This window comes from Macrobrachium rosenbergii, chromosome 26, assembly GCF_040412425.1.
Source record: "Macrobrachium rosenbergii isolate ZJJX-2024 chromosome 26, ASM4041242v1, whole genome shotgun sequence".
Classification (NCBI taxonomy): domain Eukaryota; kingdom Metazoa; phylum Arthropoda; class Malacostraca; order Decapoda; family Palaemonidae; genus Macrobrachium; species Macrobrachium rosenbergii.
Genome location: NC_089766.1, coordinates 13,724,208 through 13,747,507, shown reverse-complemented (window position 1 = coordinate 13,747,507; position 23,300 = coordinate 13,724,208). Strand labels below are relative to the sequence as shown.

At 37.7% G+C, this 23,300-nt stretch overlaps 1 protein-coding gene across 3 annotated transcripts in view; it reads left to right on the top strand.

Moving 5' to 3' along the window:
- Nucleotides 1-23,300, top strand: part of CngA (Cyclic nucleotide-gated ion channel subunit A) — a 726,729-nt gene that overhangs the window by 671,126 nt on the left and 32,303 nt on the right. For all 3 annotated transcript variants that reach the window (XM_067128313.1, XM_067128312.1, XM_067128310.1), the window contains exon 5: nt 22,465-22,614. In XM_067128313.1, coding sequence (XP_066984414.1) covers nt 22,465-22,614 — 150 coding nt within the window. The remainder of the gene's footprint in view (nt 1-22,464; nt 22,615-23,300) is intronic.

Genomic DNA, 23,300 nt, shown 5'->3' with positions numbered 1-23,300 from the left:
GGTGGAGGGTGTGTCTCCCAAGAATTGAAATGCTCTCTGCAAGACGTGAGTTAGTTGGAGTTCGATGGAAAAAAGTAATGTCCTACAAATGCTAACACATTCGTGTATATATATATATATATATATATATATATATATATATATATATATATATATATATATATATATACATATACATAAGATATTTTGTTTTACTGTGTATAAGTGATTGAGTGTTTCACCGTTTCCCTTTTAGAAGGGACTGTTCCAGAGCATGTGTAAACCCTCCGGTTTTCCCGAAATCTGTTTTGGGATGAGGCTGCTAAACCCATGCCCTTCTCTGCCTTGGTTGCGACCCGCCAGAGTCAACTAACCATTGGATGCATCGTTCACTACTCAGGTCAACAGAGATATGATGGATTTTTGAGGGAACAGACCTAATCCGTCTCTCCCCAATGGGATTGATCTCGGGTCTTGCTGAAGAGATGAGTCTGGTAATAAAGAAAAAGATAGGTCCCATTATGCATAGAGGAAGCTTTTCCATTACGTATATTAACTTTTTTTTTTATTGTTGTTCAAGTATTTTTTCTCATGTTTGTTTTTATTCACGAAAGGCTTTCAAAGACTTTTAGTAAGCATCTTTAGATATTTGTTGGGCATCTCTCTCTCTCTCTCTCTCTCTCTCTCTCTCTCTCTCTTCTCTCTCTCTTTCTTTCTCTCTCTCTCTCTCTCTCTATATATATATATATATATATATATATATATATATATATATATATATATATATATATATATATCTGCTGCCTGTCTATCTGCAGTTGTAATAAAATTAATCCATCGTGAAATTTCATAACAGAAAGTCCGAATTGTCAAATGCTTGGAGGAATTTATCTTTCTCCTGTAATTTACATACACACGCACACACACATATATATATGTGTGTGTGTGTGTGTAAATTACAGGAGAACGATAAATTCATTCAAGCATTTGACCATTCAGACTTTCTATTACAAAATTTTACGATGGATTAATTCTTATTACAACTGGAGAGAGAGAGAGAGAGAGAGAGAGAGAGAGAGAGAGAGAGAGAGAGAGAGAGAGAGAATGCCAACACACACACACACACATATGTGTGTGTGCGCGTATGTGTACGTGTGTGTCGGCGAATTGTTATATAACATCACGACTGTAACGGTAAAGTTTCTCTTTCCAAAATATCAGAGAGCTGAGAGGCATTTCAAGAATTCACTGAGCAGAGAAAGAGCGCCAGAAGTACCCCGATGCTTTTAATACGCATAATTCTATCGAAAGCGTAATGAAAACCTCGCGGAATTTGTTCCATTATTCCAACAGCTTTCATCTTTCAAGGGTTCTTTTGAGAGATGTTCAGGATCATGTTTCATTGTGTTAAGACTTCACGAGTTGAAATATGTTTGACCTTGTAGTAAAGGTGCTCGCAGCTTAAGAAACATCATTAATTAGATTTAGAAAAATTCAGCATTCATGTTGCTGAATAATAGCAGTTATTGAAAGTCAAACACATAAAAAGAATAGATCAAAACTATATTGAACTGAGTAGTCTTGTGAAAGATACCCATGATCAAAGTTCTGCTGATTTTATGAAGTCACGTAAAAAAAAATCATCAAAACTATATGCATTTGATCAAGTCTTGAGCAATTTCCTCTAAAATCATAGTAATGCATAATTTCTAAGATATCTCTGTCAAGATCGTATTGTAAAATAATATTCATGAGGATCCCAGTGAAACCCAGTTTACGAAATGCGCCTCCTTCCTAAGATATCCTTGTCAAAATGATTATTGAAAGTTAAAATTAAACGTACACTTGAGTCAATGGCAGATTAAGAGTTTCTTGTGCAATTTGATTAAAAAGAGTGGTGTCTCTCCCATGCATGCCACTTGTAGCCAAGAATCTGTTTCAAAGGTCCTATCCTGTCATTGATTTATTGGCTATTCTTGGTGGCATCTCCTCGTGTGTGACCTAGAAAGCGAAAGGATGCTTCCTCTCCTGCTTCTTCTTCTTCTTCTTCTTCTTCTTCTTCTTCTTCTTCTTCTTGCAAAGAAAAAAGAAGGGGAAGTAATCATTTGCCAAAATAACGTTCATAGGAAGCAAAAGTGGGCCGAGGTCGAAGCTTCGACAAATAAATTATCACCTGGGTTACATTTTAGATGCCATGCTGGGAAACATTGAATGGAAGTATAAATGAAAGATCACGGTTGAAGATAAGACAAAATTACGAATGAAATGTCAGTGTTGCTAAAGTTTTTTTTTTCTTACGTAAGCAGATAATTTGTGGGACATGCGCCTTTAGTGAATGTTGATATTTTCAAATATCGTTGTCTTAAAGATTGCACAAAGTATACCTTATATTTTAGCGTAAAGGCTGATGGGCGGAGAACAAAATTAAATAAATTTTGTAATTATAGCAAAGACAAGACAACCAAGATTAATAAGCAAATAATTGAACAAGTAAATATAAAAGAAATTCAATATATCTACCTTATAGTCCATCTGATTTAGGGACCTGGCCTTGAGGGGACGCACTTGGATACCTGCTGAGTCTTCAGTAGCCATTGTCTTGCTTACCCAGGTCTGAAGTGGGTAGGTGGGAGGCCTATGAGGCACTGTTCGTGCGTATATATGTTCAGTCCTTAGGACATTGTGCACAAGCACAGTGAATTGCTCCTTGTTCTTTTCTGTTCATTCGCTTCCTCAATAAACTCCCCTGTAACCCTATATGACCAAGATTTGGAATTTTCTCCAAACTTCCTTGTTCCTAGCGGTATGGGTTTCACTCTTTTTTTTTTCCACTTATTCCTGCAGGTCTGGTCGAGATGAGGGTTTATTAAGCTGTCCTTGCCGTCGAACTTGGCGTAATGAATAAAAATATTAGAATTTTTTTTTTAACTGGGGTATACAGAAAAGAAACAATAATGTTTTCATTCATATGTGTACAGTTCTTCCTATCAATTTAATCAATTGAAAATAGGTAAGATAAACGAAATCACTTCCAGGGTTTCTTATGTTCATCTGTCGTTTTCATATGACAATGTAATAATAATTTCTGTTATTGTTATTATTATTATTATTATTATTATTATTATTATTATTATTATTATTATTATTATTATTCACAACGAGCTTCCATTCGTGGGTTGTAAGACGCAGGTCATGGATACACTCGGCAAACTTCCCACAGACTGAAATGACGAAGCGCTCTGGCGTTCAAGTTTGTTCAGCATAACATATTCATGTACTAATCTTGTATCTTGGAAAAGAAAAAAGAACTTTCTTTACTGGAGAGCATTTTATTATGACATTTCGCTGTCTCGGTGTATAATATTTGCATTCACTTTGCATGAGAACTTACTTCCAGTTGATGTTTTGTTTGCGTTTCCTCTGCCCCAACCTCCCCTCCCCCTTTTTTTTTTATTATTTAGTCTCGACAAACAAAAAGCGAAATTGCCTGGAAAGTTTCTTTGGCCTGAGGCAGCAGGAAGTGGATTGAAAACCGCCGTCCTTTTATGCTACATTTTATCCCAGTTTTTGAGGGAATTTATCGTCTTCATTTAGCCTTTCGCAAGCTCATCATTTTTCGTGTAAACAAGGAACGAGCTAGAAAGAGCAGTCACATATAAACCATCTGCAAGGCAACTGCGATTTGACCCCTAGAGTTGAGCCATTTTTAATGTAAACAGTGTTGATGAGGGCTTTCTCTGCGTTCACCCTTAGTGTTTTACTCTTGTTTTTGTAGTATGAATTGTGCTTCTTCCCAATTGATCTTGTGGTTGTAATTCCAGCAGTGTTTGGCCAGTGCCGAGGCTTGGTTGTGGTAGCTATTGTTCTGCTTATGCTGGCTTGGTCCCTCCTTGCACGATTTGCCGCCCTGGCCGAAATATATTTTTATCACAGTTGTCACAAGGTGCTATGTACACCCCGCTCCTCTTCTCTTCCTCCCCTTTTATAGGTATTTTCTTTCTAGTTACCTTATTCTTCATGCTGTTATTATAATTCCCAAGCAGTCTTATATCATTCAATTTTTTTTTGTTCAGTATCTTTCTTGTTTTTTCCGTCTTTTTCTTGGCGCCTTCCCCCTTAGTAGTGTTTCCTATACAACAATTGTTCCATAGTGCAATTGCGAGGTTCTCCTCCTGTAACACATTGAAACCTTTATACTTTCAGTCTCCCTTTCAGCGCAGAATGACCTCATAGGTCCCAGCGCTTAGCCTTTGACCTAAATTTTATATTCCATTCCATTCCATTCCATTCAACGTTTTCAGTAGAATTAGCTTGACTTTCTAAACACTGTGCCATTCCCATTTACCATCACCAACATTAGGAAACTGTTGTTTTCTTTATATACTCTTTAGCCACTACAGCAACAATGTCATTAATTTAAAAAGAAAACAAGTAAAAAATGCGCCGAAGTTTCTTCGGCGCAATCGAGTTTTCTGTACAGCGTATAATGCTGTATGAAACTTTCAGTCACGGTCCGGTGGTGGCCTGTCTTGTTGGTACGTATATCGGTGCCAGAAGTACGATTATTACTAACTTTAACCTTATATAAATTAAAAACTACTGAGGCTAGAGGGCTGCAATTTTATAGTTTGATGATTAGAGGGTGGACGATCAACATACCAATTTGCAGCCCTCTAGCCTCAGTGGTTTTAAGATATGAGGGCGGACAGAAAAAGTGCGGACGGACAGACAAAGCCATCTCAATAGTTTTTCATTTACAGAAAACTAAAATCCTTATTTTAGGAAAGATTCCAAAATTTACCCCGTGGGATAGTGTTGTCAGTCACCAGACGAGGTGCACTGTAGGCATTATCACAGTCCCCTAGTTGCATCCACTTTTTAGCCGTTTACTTGACCTCCATTCCCTCTTCCTTTCTTCACTCTTGTTGTTCAGCCTCTTGAAAGTTACTTTGTAGTGCATCTGTGGGGTTTTCTTCCAGTTCCACCTTTAGATCCTTGTGCCTCATTTCCAGCAATTCTTTTATATAGCATTTCTACTATATATTATTCCCGTGTTTTACACCAGTTGCCTACGATAATGAACGCAGTGTTTAACTGTCACACAGTCTTAAACAAGGAGATACGTACGGGGACGGCATTCAAGTCAGATAGAATTTATTTTGTGTCTTCGTGCTTTCGAGAATAATGGGCCAGCCAACACGACCATTATAACTGCATTCTACATTCGGTTAATTTTCTTAAAAGGTTGGTTTAGTTTAGTTATTTCAGTTTCAATTTTCTCCACCAAAATTCTCAACTCCCAGTGTGGTCAAAGCTTTAGCAATCATTTACCTATCGCTTGATGACATAACACTAGGGCCTAATGAGATAAGATTATCACAATGTTGACATCCTTTCAAGCTTAATAAAAGAAGACCAGTGTTAGTCCAACTTCTTTCTCAGGTAATTTGTGTCGATAACCCTTCAGTCTAACAGCCTCCTTCGCTTTTGTTCCGTTATCTCGCGCTGTCTAAATATACACAGCACTTCAGCCATAATAACCCATATAACCAATTCTATGCCGTAGCTACTACAAACGACCCAAGGAAAATACGTGCGTTATTTTGTCTACGGTCTCCAAATACTTCCAGAGCTTTTCGTCCCTGGTTTCTCGCCGCTCGCTTATTTGTCCACCTTTCTGGGCCCCAGAAGATGGGCCGATTTCTGCTTGCCTTTTCCAGTCTCTCTTGGCGACTTTTCTTCTCCTTCTTGAGTCTCTGGTACTTGAGGCCTTCCGTCCCCGGACGATAATTGGAATCTGGGAATTGTAAACAAGGAAGCATGGCTGGAAGGTAAATGGTATTGTGAATCGTTTTGGGATTTTTAGATGTCCTTTGATTGCCAGGTCAGTCTTCCTTCTGAAGTTGTCTGGAAGGTAGCCTATGGGATAATATGACTATTTAGCTGTAACTTGTATTGTTTTACTACTGGAGTTACTGTGGGAGTTACACTGGCAGTGGTCGTCGACTCTGAAAAATATTTGCTAAAATCATTCCTTTGTGCAAAAGAAAACGCCAGCATGAAAACCGTGTTTGTATTCCCTAGGTTAGATGCGAAAAAAATGATACGTATTGATTTATACGCAAACATGTCGTTAACGTTGACGTGTAGTTTTTCGTTCTTTAGCAGTGAAGTTTAGGTGTAACAGCCACGTTATTACTATTGCAGTACTTACGGACTGTTTTGAATAGCTGTTACTTCATTTTTCATCCGTATTCATATAATTATAGCATTATAAATTTGAGTAAATATGATGTTTTAGTATGGTCGTTTTACAGTTCATTCCTTGAAAACGCTCTGTTAGGGTTAAACTACGTGTATTCCCTTTACTGTCTCCAATCGACTTCCAAAGGTATGTCAAACATTGATCTTGCGTTAGAGATATCCAATATATTGGTAAACGTCTTTGCATTAGTTTTATGTCATACGGCGAGTTTTCGCTCTTTTTCATTATTTCATATTTTCATCTTTCATTTCTGACTTTAAATCGAATGATAAATGTGTTGACTTAACAGGTTTCCTCTTGGCTTCTTACGTTGAGGTTGAGCAGTATTTGATAGCCTAACCTGCCGAAAGAGAATGTTGGCAAGTCTGTTGGAGGGATAGGTCGCCTAACCTGTCGGAGGGATAGGTTGCCTAACCTGTCGGAGGAATAGCTTGCCTAACCTGTCGTATTAGAAACTTTTTGCGGAGTAATAAACTAGACGGTCAGAGGAATAGGTTTTATACCTTTTTAGAGTTTCTACTCGTTCAACTTGTCACAAACAGTAATTATGTGTTTTACCACTGGATCAGGATGTCTGACCTGTAGTAATGTTACTGTAGGTTGATCAGCCTTTTGAACGTTACTTGTAGACTGCATGGCATATCACAGGTACTAAACATTGGTTAATATAGCTTGCTCCAAAAAATGCAGAGGTACAGTAATTGCTCAACAAATCACCGGTGTATTGTGGGATCCTGTTCCTGTCTCAGATGTTCTGTAGGTTGTTCAAATTGTCACAAATGTACATACAGGTTACTCCAACCTGCCACATGTTTGTCGAACTTGTCACAAGAGCAGTTGGGGGCAGTAATCAACTTCCTGACTTTGGCAAGTGGGGAATGCTGTGGTTGGCAAACTAATTTCAGGTAGCAGATGCAGAACTTGCAGCAGGCGCTAGTTACATATTTTTTCAAAGATATTTGTAAGTAGCCTTACATGTCAGAGTTGTTTGACACTTAAACCTTTTGTAGACAGTGGGTGCCTAAGCTGCCACAAGTTCAGGTTGCCTAACTTGCCGTGGTTGATGTGGTACACAGTGTCAAGAAAGAATGTTGCTACCTCAACCTCTCTGGTCTGATGTTTAGTCGTGTATCCTTAAACCGTGAAAACCGGGAGGGATTTGTTTAACGCATCACAGATATCTAAAACTATGTGTTGTTGGCAGCCTTAATTTGTCATGGATTTCAAGTGCATAAAATGCATCTAAATATTACCAGACCCAGGTGTGACTTTTAAGTGTTCTCAAGAGTAAGCAACTCAACGAATTATATGCACGAGTATCCTGACCGTTTTTACTGATGCAGCAACAGACCATAAGATTTCATTTGCTGGTAAACCCATCATGGCACATGTTTAACTTAACCTGACAATGGTAAATAGTAGATGTAGTTCCGTATTATTATAAGGAGGCTAAAAGGTCATCATCGAGGTTTGTATGACCTAGTCTTCTTAGGTTAAGCTGAAGTAAAGTGTTGCCTCCTCTCACTCTGGGTAAATAAAATTGTCTGTGGCTTTATAAATGCTAATAAAGAATCTCAGATAAATTTACATTATTTTATTTAACATGGCTATGCCAAAAAGAAATTTACGTTTATTTTTTTATGTAGCTAATCCATATTTCGATAAACATTTGCAAAGTTTCTTATTAGAAAGGTTTGGAATTGTCTTCTATTTGCCAGTATTTGCATTCGATTATGTGGTGATGTAGAGCAGTGTTGCGGAAATTGTTCTTTTATCAGGCAACGAAGGATTGTGCTAAACTTTGATGAATTTCCTTCAAATTTTTAGGGATGTCAAATTTGAGATACGAACGGTTACGTTAGGTTTAGACGATCCAAGAAATGAACTGTTTCATGTTCAGTCAGATCCACTTCCAGGAAAATTATCCGCCTTTCAGAGGTCTACACCCTATTGCAAGGTCTCTTATTTGTCATTTATATCGTAAATCATCTCCAGTTTACCAAGGGAAGCAACATGGGTGCAAGAAAGTCGTAGGTTTATTTCGACTTAGAAGTAGCTTGTCAGATTATGTATACAGTAGGTGTTGGCAGACTAACCTCCTAGGAACGGGAAAAAAATCATAGAACTTGGATGAAGGCAAAGTACTCCTGATTTTGAATTGGAATGTGATGGAAATCATTCGTGATTGTTTTTTAAAGCTTCAGTCATTACAGAGCTTAAATACCATCGTTTGTAATTAATTATTTCATTATAGTTTGGGCTTTGTGCCGAAGTAAATACTGTGTGAATAATATCGATTTGAACTGTGTTTACTGTCTTTACTTTGTATAACACCTGCCATTTCTTGTGCCAAGTTTCTCTCTCTCTCTCTCTCTCTCTCTCTCTCTCTCTCTCTCTCTCTCTCTCTCTCTCTCTCTCTCTCTCAGCCTTTTTCACAAGACATAATATATCTTTTGAAATTAAATCCTCAATTTTCTTCATTCATTATCAAGAATTGTGTGCATTCTGGGTTTAAATCAGGTTTATATTTAGCTAATGAGCGTTATCTCCAATTCCAATTGACCCTCCGCGACGCGAAGTACGAGACCCATTCTCCAAACATAATATTGAGAGATTTTCATTTCACTCCTTCTCCTCCTCCTCCACCTCCTCCTCCATGTATGAATAGACATCCTCCATGAATGGGAGATTCTGCCGCATAAATGACGCCAAAGAGCTCTCCACCAATCAGTCAGTCCTGTAGTATGAATAGGCGTTGAATCTAATTTTCGAAATTCCACGCCCCAGTCACTCTCTTGAGCGTTCAGCAGCTTTCGCTCCTCGCCAAGCAGCCGATTCACAACTTGAATTACCAACAAAGGTTGTCTGCTTAACAACCTGTGCCGCGAGCTCTATAACCGCGTTCTGTTTCTTGTTAGGTGACGGTCTTTCTGAAAAGTAAGGGTCGTATTCCATTTTAGTAGCTTTACAAAACTGAACTGGTTAAAACCGTAATTTTACATTCCTTGCTTAATGAGTGTATTTCTCCATCATGAAGTGGAAATCAATTTGTAACATCGATCGGCGCATTCAGTTTCTTTCACCTTCAGACAATTCAGTTTTGGTGTGGAAATTATTCAGAAATTAGTGTTAGGTAAACTAAGGATTTTTTTATTTTGTTTTTACAATGCCGTGCTACGTGCATTTTGATAAGTAATACCCTGGTTGAATTTATTGAGAGTGCTCACTGAAAATTAAAACATACATATTTCACGGTTTTCGAAAAGTTACTGTTGGTCTTCGAATGTAGCCAAGAGAAAAAGTAACTGAAGTGAGAGAGAGAGAGAGAGAGAGAGAGAGAGAGAGAGAGAGAGACTTGGAAATTGTTCGCTAACCATCGCGTGATACTAAAACTGATCAGAGCCTATCTTATTTGCATTTATTCATGGGGCAATTTCAGCTCGAGGCTTCTTATCTCTGGGCTTCCTTCCTCTGTTTTAGGTGTCTTTGAACCTCCCTTTAAAAGTTTTTTATGGGGGGGGGGGAAGAACACAGTAGATTAATAACAAGGAGAGAAAACGAGGAGGTTTAATAACCTGAAAATTTTATAGTAGAGCTTTACGAAATATCCTCCTCTCTCTCTCTCTCTCTCTCTCTCTCTCTCTCTCTCTCTCTCTCTCTCTTTCCTGAAGTTAGGCCTTTGGACATTTTCAAACAGCAATACGGGGTGCTGTGTAAAGATGCATCTTAGTCTCTGCGCGCCAGCAGTCTCGCTGTTTCGTCATCGACAGAACTTACCGTCGCTGATTTCGTAAACATGGAAAACCAGAACTCAGCGAAGAATACGAGTCATTTTTGCACATATTTCAGACTTGTCGGCTGTAAATTATTTTTCCTTTTAAGTTGAGAGATGGGATTGAGTAGCAGCAGTGGCAGGCTGCGCATCAGGTGGGTTCTACCCGTACAGATATGAGCCCTTTTTGATTGATGAGAATCGAGACACTACTGTGGAGGTCGACATGGATGTAAGTCGCAGCGATGGCAAAGCCAGCGTAGCTTGTGAATGTCGACACGATTCTTGCGGAATTCTGTTGCCTGCAAAACACACGATGATCTGGAAAATGAGCTTAAATATTGTTGATTAAATACTGATATACGAGCAAAAACAAACTAAGGTAGGACTACATACTTTTCCTCCCACCTGATACTTCTTCGAAACAGAAAAGAAATATGTCAAAGGGCCAAGAATACAAATATATGATTGTTGAGAGAAATAGGCAGATCTCGTATATCAGTTATTCTTGTGCACATTAGCAGTTGTTCTTGTGGAAGGTGTTTTCTGGCGCTGATGTTATTTACGGTATGAAAACATTGATTTTTGTCAACATTTCGTGATCAGGCTTTATTTAGTACCCATAGGAGAGTTCACCATTTTATTATTATTATTATTATTATTATTATTATTATTATTATTATTATTATTATTTCAGTAGATGAAACCTATTCACATGGAACAAGCACACAGAGGCCATTGATTTGAAATTCAAACTCCCAAAGAATGTTGCTTTTTTTTTTTATAAGTGGTCTCTCTTCTTTCAGTATTTCACTTTCTCTTAATTCTTCCTAATGAACACCATATTCTTTGGAAGCTTGAATCTCAAGTCAATGGCCCCTGTGGGCTTGTTCCTTATAAATAGGTTTCATCTACTGGATAATAATAATAACAATTTAATAATAATAATATATGATTCCGTTGACATTTTTTTTCCTTCACACTCTGAGGCTGCATCCACGCACCTTCAAAATGCTTTCTTAAAACTACTGAGAAAAATATGAAAATCCATTGGATTTTGCACGACTAAATCAGGGACACCAGCTCCCTCGACACATGCAATGCAGCTGTGAACCGAAAAAAAAGAAGGAAAAAACGAGGACCTCTGGGAAACAAAAATCCTTTCTTGGTCGTGTCCTTTCGTATCGATTTTTCCTCGGAGTTGTGGATTTATTAGAAGCTTTTGTTTCTCCCCAGATTTTATATCTCTGTCTAAAATCTTCGGATCTCTTCCCAGGAATCTTGGAGTTATCCCTAGAATCTTTTGTATTTTTATTTCTTCCCAGATTTTTTTATATATATTTCTGTCTAGAATCATCGGGTTTCTTTCCAGGATCCTTGGAGTTATCCCTAGAATTTTGTGTATTTTGTATTTCTTCCTTGGTTTTTTTTATATATTTCTGTCTAGTATCATCGGATTTTTTTCCAGGAACCTTGGAGTTATCCAAAAGTATCCCTAATTCCGATTTTTCCCCAGTACGTCCCCATTTTCCCCCAAAGCTTCAGTTTCGAGGTAGTAAAAAAGGCTGTGGCGTGAGGAACTGTGTAGAGGAGCTTAAAAATCATCTTCTCATTTTGTATGGTCCTATATTGGTATGCCCATCCCGCCCCCTGTATCTCTCTCTCTCTCTCTCTCTCTCTCTCTCTCTCTCTCTCTCTCTCTCTCTCTCTCTCGCCCCGTACCGAGATAGTAGCATTGTTTTCCTCAGACTTATCGAGTTCGATTTCCGAGCCGAAATTTGAGTGATAATATAGGAACTTTCCGTAAAATCCAGTAAGCCTCTGTTGATGTAAGCAGTAAATCAGTTACCAAGTTGTTGGTCGACTTTTGTGGATCGTATCAGCGAGAGGGAAAGAAAAGAAGATAGAATAACTACAGACGTGAATGTTCAGTGACATCCTTTTTCTTTTTGACGTAAAATACAGAGCTTCTTCTTCTTCTTCTTCTTCTTCTTCTTCTTCTTCTTCTTCTTCTTCTTCTTCTTTTTCTTCTTCTTCTTCTTCTTCTTCTTCTTCTTCTTCTTCTTCTTCTTCTTCTTCTTCTTATTATTATTATTATTATTATTATTATTATTATTATTATTATTATTATTATTATTATTATTATTCTATGCCGTGCGCAACAGTGACATTCCAGTGAAGAAGTCGGAAATTATTGTAAAAATGAAAAGTACTGGAAAATATTTTATTTTATTTTCTTATCGATGGCAGCACATAAGTATAACAATAAAAACCGCATTTTAGAGTTCACATCGTCAGTAAACCATGAAACTCCAGACATGACTAATAAACTTGCATATGCACCTCAGCGCCACGAATGCACAAAGGCATTGCAAGAAGACCTCCAAAGAATATTTTAATTAAGGCAAGCACTTCCTCCCACCTTCGGCGTCATCGATATTTTCGAAGCAAATACCCGATCTCCAATACTTTCCTGGTCTATTGGAAACAACCAGGCGCTGTTGCGTCTTGATGCCACAGTTCCAGGGCACTCTTCTGGAAATCACTGCTATGAGGGCGAGAGGCTGGAATGGGCAAGATGACAGAGGACTGAATGGGAGGGTTGAGAAGCTGGAAGGGAAAATGAGTTGGTTCGAATGGGCTGGGGAGGAGGTTGTTGTGGTGGGGAAGGAGGGGCGGAGGGAGGGGAAATTTGAAGGATAAAGGGAAAGAGTTTGGAGCTAAGACAAACGGGACGGCCCCTTCCACCTTAGTGATCTCAGGTTGGATACAGGACTCTTTTTGGAACAGTTGCTAAAATTAATTTCTATTCTTTTCAAGAGTTTTATTCACCGGATTATTTATTATAATTTCTTAACAAACACTTCTTCATGCAGTATTTAATAAATAGACAACTAGATAAATGTAAATATCCAAAGCAACGAATAGAGTTTGTTATTCATTGCTTTGGATATTTACATTTATCTAGTTGGCTATTTACTAAATACTGCATGAAGCAGGGTTTGTTAAGAAATTATAAATAATCCGGTGAATGAAACTCTTGAAAAGAATAGAAATTAATTTTAGCAACTTCCAAAAAGCGTCCTATATCCAAACTCTTTCCCTCTATCCTTCAAATCTCCCCCTTCCCCCCGCCCCTCCTTCCCCACCACCACAACCTCCTCCCCAGCCCATTCGAACCAACTCATTTTTCCTTCCAGCCTCTCAACCCTCCCATTCAGTCCTCTGTCATCTTTCCCATTCCAGCCTCTCGCCCTCATAGCAGTGATTTCCAGAAGAGTGCCCTGGAACTATGGCATCACGACGCAACAGCGCCTGGTTGCTTCCAGTAGACCAGGAAAGTATTGGAGATCGGGTATTTGCTTCGAAAATATCGATGACGCCGAAGGTGGGAGGATGTGCTTGCCTTAATTAAAATATTCTTTGGAAGTCTTCTTGCAATGCCTTTGTGCATTCGTGGCGTTGAGGTGCATATGGAAGCTTATTAGTCACGTCTGGAGCTGAATGTCTTATTTCAGATGTGAAGTTTAAAATGCGTTATTTATTGTTTGAGTTTGAAAGATACAGTGCTTCATATTGATTACAGGCTCTTAGACTGGGTATGGTCACTTCGTGGTTTGAGCTGCCTTCCCTAATCTCAAATCTGTAACTTGGTTGGTTTGGATTAAGCTAGCTTATGTGGTAAGGGTTTGAAAGGCTTGGCGTCGACCTCTAGACTCATGTAAACCAACTGACAGGCTCTGTACTCTTTTATAGGATCGAATCAGAAAACGTTCTTGTCGTCATTATACAGCTTTTATACTTCCATTTTTGGCTCTTCAGCCTTCATTTCTCTTAAAAGGTCAAGTTTCTTTGCCGTTTTCCGAGTGCGGCTGGTTCTGAACGTTCTTGGCATTGTCCCTTTGACCACCAGCTATATCTCTTTTTACCTTTTCCTCTTCCCGCTGTTCCTTTTGCCTCATCCTACTTAGCTGTTTAACTTTAATTTTATCTAGTTTGAAAAGTAAATCTTTCCTCATCACACGACTTTTGACAGATTTCTCTTTCAAACCTGCCGAGTCATCAGCAGCCACTGCCTGGTTCTCCCAGGTACTGGCTTGGGCACCGATCATTTGTGTGCATGTCCTTTATGCATGAAATTTAAGGCCAGTGCTTGTATCTTTCAAATAAATTATCTTTGCTGTGAAAAATATGTTACAAAGGTTACTGAGCTTGAATTGGAGGAATCTTTATTGGATTTTAAAGAGACCATTTGTTTGTCTGTATTACACTCATTCATAATTATTTTAGTGACTGTGTAACTTTTCGAATATTCAGTTTCACTTATTATATTATATTGAACCATTGCCTTCGAAATGTGACAGTCTTTGGAGAAACAGACTCATGAATAAAGTCAGCTTAAGCAGATGACAAAATTCCAGAGAACCGCAAACTAATGCTACTGTCACAGTTGTATGAGGAGTCAAGAAATCTTCCTTATGAGGCATTTTCTCGGAGAATGTTTCGGGGCGGTGAACATTTGCATAAGAATGGATTTGCATATTTCTGTTCGAATGACAGAGCTTGTGGGAATATTTTGCATATTCAAGTAGTGTCTCTACCAGGTATTCGTATTCTGTACGTTTCGTTCCCGTAGGGGGGGATAGCGCCGTCAGTGCGCCTCATACGGTTCACTGTATGCATTATTTAGGGTTCTTTGCAGCGTCCCTTCGGCCCATAGCTGCAACCCCTTTCATTCCTTTTACTGTACATCCGTTCATATTCTATTTCTTCCATCTTACTTTCCACTCTTTCTGAACAATTGTTTCATAGTGCAACTGCTTTGAGGTTTTCCTCCTGTTACACCTTTCAAACCTTCTTACTGTCAGTTTCCCTTTCATCGCTGAATGACCTCATAGGCCCCAGCGCTTGGCCTTTGGCCTAAATTCTATATTCTGTTCCATTCTATACGTTTCCTTTCGTCGTTATTTGTATTTAGTTTTTATTCATTTTCCATTTCATGTTCGTTCCGTTCTTCGACACCCACTTGCTACTCTCCTTAGATCTTCATTCCATTTTGTTATTATAACACTCGACATTTAAGGAAAGGGTTGTTGTTGTTGGTCAGAGTGGAATGCCAGTCACTTGCGTTGGGTTGCTCGACTCCGTTGTTTTCCTTCTGTGAAGAATTGATTCAGCAGTAAAGTTAAAACTTATGTCGTCCTGATGAGATTAGGCCCTCTTGAAGGAAAGCAAGAGAGAGAGAGAGAGAGAGAGAGAGAGAGAGAGAATTATTGCTTAAAAGCCACGAAGCCATCCACGAACATAGAGCCAAATATACAGTAATATATGTATATGAATATCTACACAAACACACACATATATATAGTATATATATTTGTGTGTTATGTTTTCCTTCATCTAGTGAATGCTTTCCCAGTCTCAGGCAAGGTGTTTTGTGTGTGGATGTGTGTGTGGAAGAGAGAGAGTGTGTGTGTGTGTGTTTGTGTGCGCGGGGAGGAGACACCTTGCGCCACCCTCGTATCAACACCTTTCAGCCAGAGTATTCGCGTAGGCCTTAATGTAAGGAGAATTTTTTTTTTTCCGACAACATTCTGAAAGCCCCGTTGTTTTAGGACTGACGTCTTACTCTTCCTCCTCCCCCTCCTCCTCCACAACCCCGCTGTAGGCAGCCTTTGTTTAGGTGTAAGGAACACTGTCATAAGACTTGGAAAGGGTGTCGGGGTGTCGCAGTCACCTGTGTACTACAAAGTTCCTTATTTCGTGAATGACAGTGCCTCAGTTTGTGACGTCATCTGTGTGAGATACGCTGATGCTTCTAGCTGTGCAACCCTCACCCAGATTACCCATTAACTACTTGTCCAGTGTTTCTCTCTCTCTCTCTCTCTCTCTCTCTCTCTCTCTCTCTCTCTCTCTCTCCCCAATGTACTGATAAGCAAAAAGCGCGTAAGGCACGATCCCCCTTTACCTCTTTTGGCCTAAGCGGTGAATTAAGTACCTGATAATTAGTGTACTGTATCAGGTCGCATGGAGGGTGGGAGACGGCAAGGGGCTATCGCCCTCATCCCCAAATACATTGCTGAAAAGTGGAGGAGTAGTACTTCCTGGAGCTATTGTCTTTAAGGAGGAAAAAGGGCTTGTAGGTCATCATCATCATCATCATCACTTCCTAAGCCGCTTGAGGCAAAGGGCTTCTGTGATATTCCGTCGCTCTAGTAAATAACACTCCATTGTAGCGCCCCGCTGTAAATTCATTTAACTAGACCCTATCAACTGTTACTTTACAACCTTGCAAATGTTTCTTTTTCCGCTATACATTGGTTACCACCCCATTCGTACTTTAATCTCTGAATTGCGGAATTGTTGAGCCAAGCCTCCATCATGAAGACGAAGTTTGATTGTTGAACAAGAATGAATTAAAGAAATGTTGAAGATGCTAATATGAACTGTTTGTTTAGTGTATGAAGATTTAGACCTGATAAGACGAAAATTGGAAATACATAGAAGTGGTAAAAAAGGCGAGAGGAGATGGAAAGATGGATTAAATTATTTTCAGATGGTTTGGTCATGTGGAAAGACCGGAAGATGACAGGTTTGGTGAAAACGTGAATTATTCAGAAGAGTTAAGAAATTGATTGATTGATTAAGACTACGCCCGAGTTCGAGTCTCCGGCCGGCTAATGAAGAAGTAGAGGAATTTATTTCTGTTTATGACTACGCCCGAGTTCGAGTCTCCGGCCGGCTAATGAAGAATTAGAGGAATTTACTTCTGGTGATAGAAATTCATTTCTCGCTATAATGTGGTTCGGATTCCACAGTAAGCTGTAGATCCCGTTGCTAAGTAACCAATTGGTTCTTAGCCACGTAAAATAAGTCTAATCCTTCGGGCCAGCCCTAGGAGAGCTGTTAATCAGCTCAATGGTCTGGTTAAACTAAGTTGTACTTAACTTTTTATTTACGACTACTAAAACTGGCGTCACAACAGCTAGGTGACTGACTCCGAAGAGTTAAGAGAAAGAGGAAAAGAAGGCCTTAGAGGGGTTTGGCTAATAACGTGAAAGAGGAACTGGAAAGGGGAGACTTAACACCCAGGGAGCATGAGGAAGCTTGCAAGATGGCGGTGAATAATACAGTGTTGCTGAGCCCCCTGGTGGGGAGTGTAAAGCGGCCGCAGTTTTGAAAGTTTTACTGCGCAGAGGATTCATTCACGATTCAGCAGTTGGAGATTCAATGTGGCAGTGACTGTTGTGTTGTTTTGTTCTGTGTGTGTACCCAGTAAGACATTTCCTTTCTTGGTATAAACAAGACTTCAGCACACGTCCCGTTCGTCCTTTACCTGCTGAAGCAAGAATTAATTGTTCTTAGCATTATTAGTGAAATTATAAATGCATTATACATACACATATACATAAATACATGCATATATACATACACATATATACACATATATATAAGGTAATTATTATTACATAGCCATTATTGTGAATGCGATGATTAAAGTATTACATTCTGCTGAAGATAAAAAGGGCCAGACGCTGGTAACTGCAAATGGTAGAGTCCTGAAGAAAGACAAAATCAGAAATTGTCAAACGCAGACAAATTCATGAACAAGCAAAAGTCATTGAATCGCTCGCATCAGTAGCATCTGGTAAAAAACTGGACGAATTTTATATGCTGGAGTTAATACTCCATTGTATATTAAGGCATTACTTTACGTGTGTTATGAAAATGGTCATCTGCAAGCCCATTTTGATTTACTTATATTGTATGTTTTCTGTTAGCATTGACCACAGTCAGCCTCTAGCAGAAAATTATGTAAATATGTAAAATAACATACATTGAAACAATTAATAAAAACATCTTTTATGGATTTGAGTACAGGGATGACAGAGTCCCTATTTAAAAATGAAATGGCATCACTGCTTACTACTTTAACGAATGCACAGAGAGAGAGAGAGAGAGCGAGAGCGCCTAGCAGTTGAAAGTGGCATTTTTCAGGCCCAGATGAACTTGGCTGATGCACTGCAAGTGACATGTTTTTCTCAGGATGTTTTCCTGGCGTTCCTAGACGTTGATTTCGAAGTAAAATGATGATTTTTTTTTTTTTACATTTTTAAATTCTGCTAATACTCACATTTGATATGAATAGTTTTTCATTGGTAATTTCATTTAACACAACTGGAATATTTCGAGGAAAAATAATTTTTAGGTTGTTGGCATTTTCGTTTGACGAAAATAATGAAACATTTTCATCGTTTTTGTTCACTTTACTCATGATATGATGATGATGATAATAGTGAATAGTCAAAAATCATGTTATCAGTGATAATAACACTTATTCATAAGACGTTAAGAATGAATGCCGTCCTCCTCAAGTGTTGACAGTTTGCCCCACAAAATTTTTGTATATTTCTTGGTTTATTGCCAATGAGGAACTAATTGTTGGGAGTAAGTGTGAGAAGAGATGGCCTTACGGGCATTACGACGAGGCATATTAGAAATTAAGTATGAAACTTGAGTTTGCGTTTAGTAAATGTAAGAGTTTTTTATCCATTACTGTAACCCGAAAATGCAGTAAGGTGTAGGGAGCCAGTGCTGTTGCGTTTTGTAATCGGAATTTCAGATATTTTGGCCGGTATTTTTTAATAAATTTTTTACCAGTGAGTAAACATTCTCTCTCTCTCTCTCTCTCTCTCTCTCTCTCTCTCTCTCTCTCTCTCTCTCTCTCTCTCTCTCTCAAGTAACTGATTTTTAATAAGTAGATCCTTTTATTATTTTCTTGAGTAATTTTAGTGTTGATTTACTATTTTATTTATTTCTTAAATTAATGACTGAAGAAATTAAGGAATAAATTCCTTCTATCTCCATCTTATAGATGAATCCTACGCCACGTCTTTGTTTACGTAAAAATTGGACAAATGTTGATGTATCTTATATATATATATATATATATATATATATATATATATATATATATATATATATATATATATATATATAATGTTATGGTTGTAAGCTTCCGGTTTTTTCGTAGGCATTTTCAAACGTATGAATGTAATCATAGGTAAACATTTTCTCAATATAATTTCTCTTTACAAATCAATTATTTGAATAAATATGGTTTTTGATGTTGATGACCAAAATATTGCGCCGTCATTTATAGAAAATAAAGAGTTAAGATAAGGGTCATTTAACCCTTGTTTGTCCAGCTTCCAAGTTAAGAATCTCCTCTCTTGTAGCAATCTGTTTTATGTGACTCTTGGGTGTTGTAGCGACGTTGATGCACTCTCTTCCTTATTGAAAGTTCGTACTCTCTCTCTCTCTCTCTCTCTCTCTCTCTCTCTCTCTCTCTCTCTCTCTCTCTCTCTCTCTCTCTCTCTCTCTCTCTCTCTCTCTCTAACCCAAATTCTGTGTGGTGGTGGAAATGAAATGTAAATGTACAGTCATTTCATAGTGAGTTTAATATTATGCCCAGGATAATTGTGTGAATTCTATTAAGTACCAAATTTTATGTTATGATCTTCAAACGCAGATTGTTGTGTGTAAATTTAACTACAATTTTAGCGTAATAGTAAAGTAAGTTCAATAATATAACAACTCTCGGGCTGTACGTTTTCTCCTTGAAATTGTGTGTGCGTGTTGTTGAAACGAAATTATGTTAGGAATTGTGTGTAATTTTATAGCAGTTTTAGAGTAAGGGCAGTATTATTGCCAAAGTGCCATTAAAGAATGAATAGTGTGATACCAGGATAAGAAGCAAAAAAGTGTACTCAAAACTATATTATATATATACATATACTGTATATGTATACCTATATATGTATATATATATATATATATATATATATATATATATACATGTATATATATATATATTGTATATATGTATATTATATATATATATATATATATATATATATATATATATATATATATGTATATTACATAGATATGTATATGTATACATCTGTATAATATAGTTTCGAGTATATAAATATTCTCTCTATGATCTGAACTACCAATATCTTCTTTGAAAGTTAGAGCCCGTCTCAAAGGCAAAGCTATATAAAAAAAATATATATATATCACCATTCGGACAACTTAATTGAAGTCTTCGTTTCGTTAGCCACTTTGATCACGTACTTCTCATCCCAGACGCGAGATGTCGCCTCTTCCCCCAAGGATGGCCGACGCCGGGAAGCCTTAGTATTAATAATGATAATAAAAAACAAATAGGGTTTCTGGTGCTGTCTTTCTTATGTCGTTGCCAGATTTTTTCTTTTTTCTTTTTTCCTTGCAAGTCGTACATTAGAAGTAGCGACGGACTTGAAATGTTTTGGCTCTGATTTATTTCGAGTGATGGAAAGATTTATATATACAGATATATATTTAAATATATATATATATATATATATATATATATATATACACATATACATATACACATACATATATGTATATATACATATTCCTCACATTAGGCTTCAGTAAGACGGGATGGTTAACGGTTAACTCTGAAGCCTATGACGAGTAATATGAATATATATGCAGGTGATGTTGAGTGGCTATTTTGTGATTATATAAATATATACATATGTATATATAAATATATATAATATATATATATATATATATATATATATATATATATATATATATATATATATACATACACACACACGGGTTTTACACGTAATACCTTTGTAAGTATATTATGTATGATGCAGTCTCTTTAGGTACAAAGTAAAATAGGCAATATGGATTGACTAAGTTATAAATTCATTAAATAAGGAATTAAAACTCAGGCAAGTTAAACATTACCATCATATAAGATTACTAGCTAAAAGCATTATTGGTGAATTAAGTACAATAAAATTATACCAGATGAACTGACAGATTGCATGTGTATTATCTGCTTTCATAAAATGGTTACTTTATAAAAATTATTAAAGATTATTTTAATGGAAATAGAATTCTTAAGGAGAATACTCTGAAACCTCCAGTATAATATATGAAATCCCTGGAGGTTGTCTCAACATCGGATCCTGGGTACACTTCTTGGTCTTTCCCTTATCTATTCGTCAGAAAGGAAATAACTGTTAAAAATAACTTTTAATCGTAAGTGGGACTCGAAAAAAATTATCTTATGAATGTACTAGTTAGAAAAAATCAAGACAAATCTGGCAAGGATACCAAAAACTTGAAACATAACTTTTAAATTAGTTTTCACAACTCGGTCATCCTTGCCAGGATGAGACATCTGGTGTTTGGATGGGGAGTTTGAGACATCTGGTGTTTTGGATGGGGAGTTCGTGATCAAACTGGCCAAGTAATAGAAGGCGTCATTTGTTGTTGCTTTATTTGGGAATACAACCTTTTTAACCCGTGGTTCTCGAACTTATTTCGGGTCATGGACCACCAGCCCAGTCAAAAAGAAAAAAAATTGTCGTGGACTGTTTCTTTCTTCGGTAACCATAAATAAAGCATTTGATTATAAACATCTTGGATTCAGATATATTTCTTGCACAAGAATAGCAACCTGAAGATTGCCATTATATTTAACAATACAATAAAGTGAATGGTTAAATTTTTATCTGGATAATGTTGTTCTTACTGCATTTTCAATTAATTTTAAAATGTATGTATCAATCTCCAGTTTGTTATTAAATACAGTGAACGTCGTGTGGACCACCCAAAATATCACCATGGACCAAAATGGTCCAGTTTACCACCAGTTGAGATACCAGTGACCATGATGTTTGTTGATTGAAGACTGCAGTCGCATTGATACTTCTAATCTCAGTTTCCCATCAAGTCTTTAATTTTATTTATTTATAAGTTGTATTTTAACAGAGATCTTTCACATTCTCAATTGATCCCCGGATCCTTTTTCCTGCCGAGAGCAACCAGAACGATACCGACAGTCCAATGATGGACCAATATGAGTAAATGTGACTCGATGTTTGAATTGAAGACTGCAGAGGTCCTTTGTTACTTCTAATCACCACTGGTTTTTAATGGAACAGTTCCTTATAAGATGTCGTGCAACTAGAACTTTCAAAAGCTCCAGGATCCCTGATGCCTTTTTTCCTGCCGACCAACTAATTAGCTATATTCTCCTTGTATTTTAAATACGTTTTATCTATTTATTAATTTATTTTTCTTTTTTAATTACTGAGATCTTTTCTTTCCCTGAGTATTTATACTAGAAAGTGAAAAGATCACATTTAAGTATTCGGCGGCGTCAGTGATGCTATATTCTGTGAATACCAGATAATCTAAAATTAATTTTTCTTTTTAATTAGTCAATCCCTTTTACCCCCCTTACATCTTCCCAGTGAGTACCATATTCTTAGGAAGCTTGAATTTCAAGTCAGTGGCCCCTTTGGTGGGCTTGTTCCATATGAATAGGGTTCATCTTCTGAATAATAATAATATTTATTTGCAGAGTGGAGAGAACGGTTTCCTATCGCCGGGCAGCCTCCGCAACTCCTTGGCAGACGACGCCTGCTCGGAAATCCTTCGCGTCGAGCAGAGAGAACAGGAGGACGCCCTTCGAAAACGAACAGCCTTATCAAAACTCGTCTCTTCCCTACAGGTGAGGGCGTGCTTGGTATGTATGTGTATGTGTGTGTGTGTGTGTGTGTGTGTGGGTGGGTGGGTTTTTGCTTGCTCTTCTGTGTGCGGGTGTGTGTTTGTGGAAAATAGCAGTTGCCTAAAGTTAGGATCGTCTTCGGGTCATGGTCCGCAGGTATAGTGGTTAGTGTCGTGGCATGCCTCTCAGATGTCGTGGGTTTGCGTCTCCCCCAGGCCGATGAAAAATCACTGGCTCTGCATCATGATCAGTTACTGCTGCAGTGTGGAGGGTTGAAGCCAACATTCTTTGGAAGCTTGAATTTCAAGTCTATGGCCCCTGTGTACTTGTTCCATGTGAATAGGTTTCCTCAACCAAAATAATAATAATATAATAATAATAATAATGAGTTACCATAAAGAATCCCAGATGTTTTCTGTACATAAACCAGTTAGGGAGCTCTGCAGAAGTTGGGGATCGTTGTTCGTATTCAGTACAAATGTAATCTGCTGAAATAAATTTTCCATGGAGTTAACAGCGATTCTGATTTAAAAGATAGTAAGGGTAAAATGTAATAAAAGTGCTGCTAGAATTTTAACAAGACGGAAGTAGCGCAACACTGCTTTTAGAGGATGATTGGTAATGCTCAGAGCGATGCTGAGATAGAGATGGGTATCGTCTTGGTTTACCTTTTCGTGTTATGGACAGTT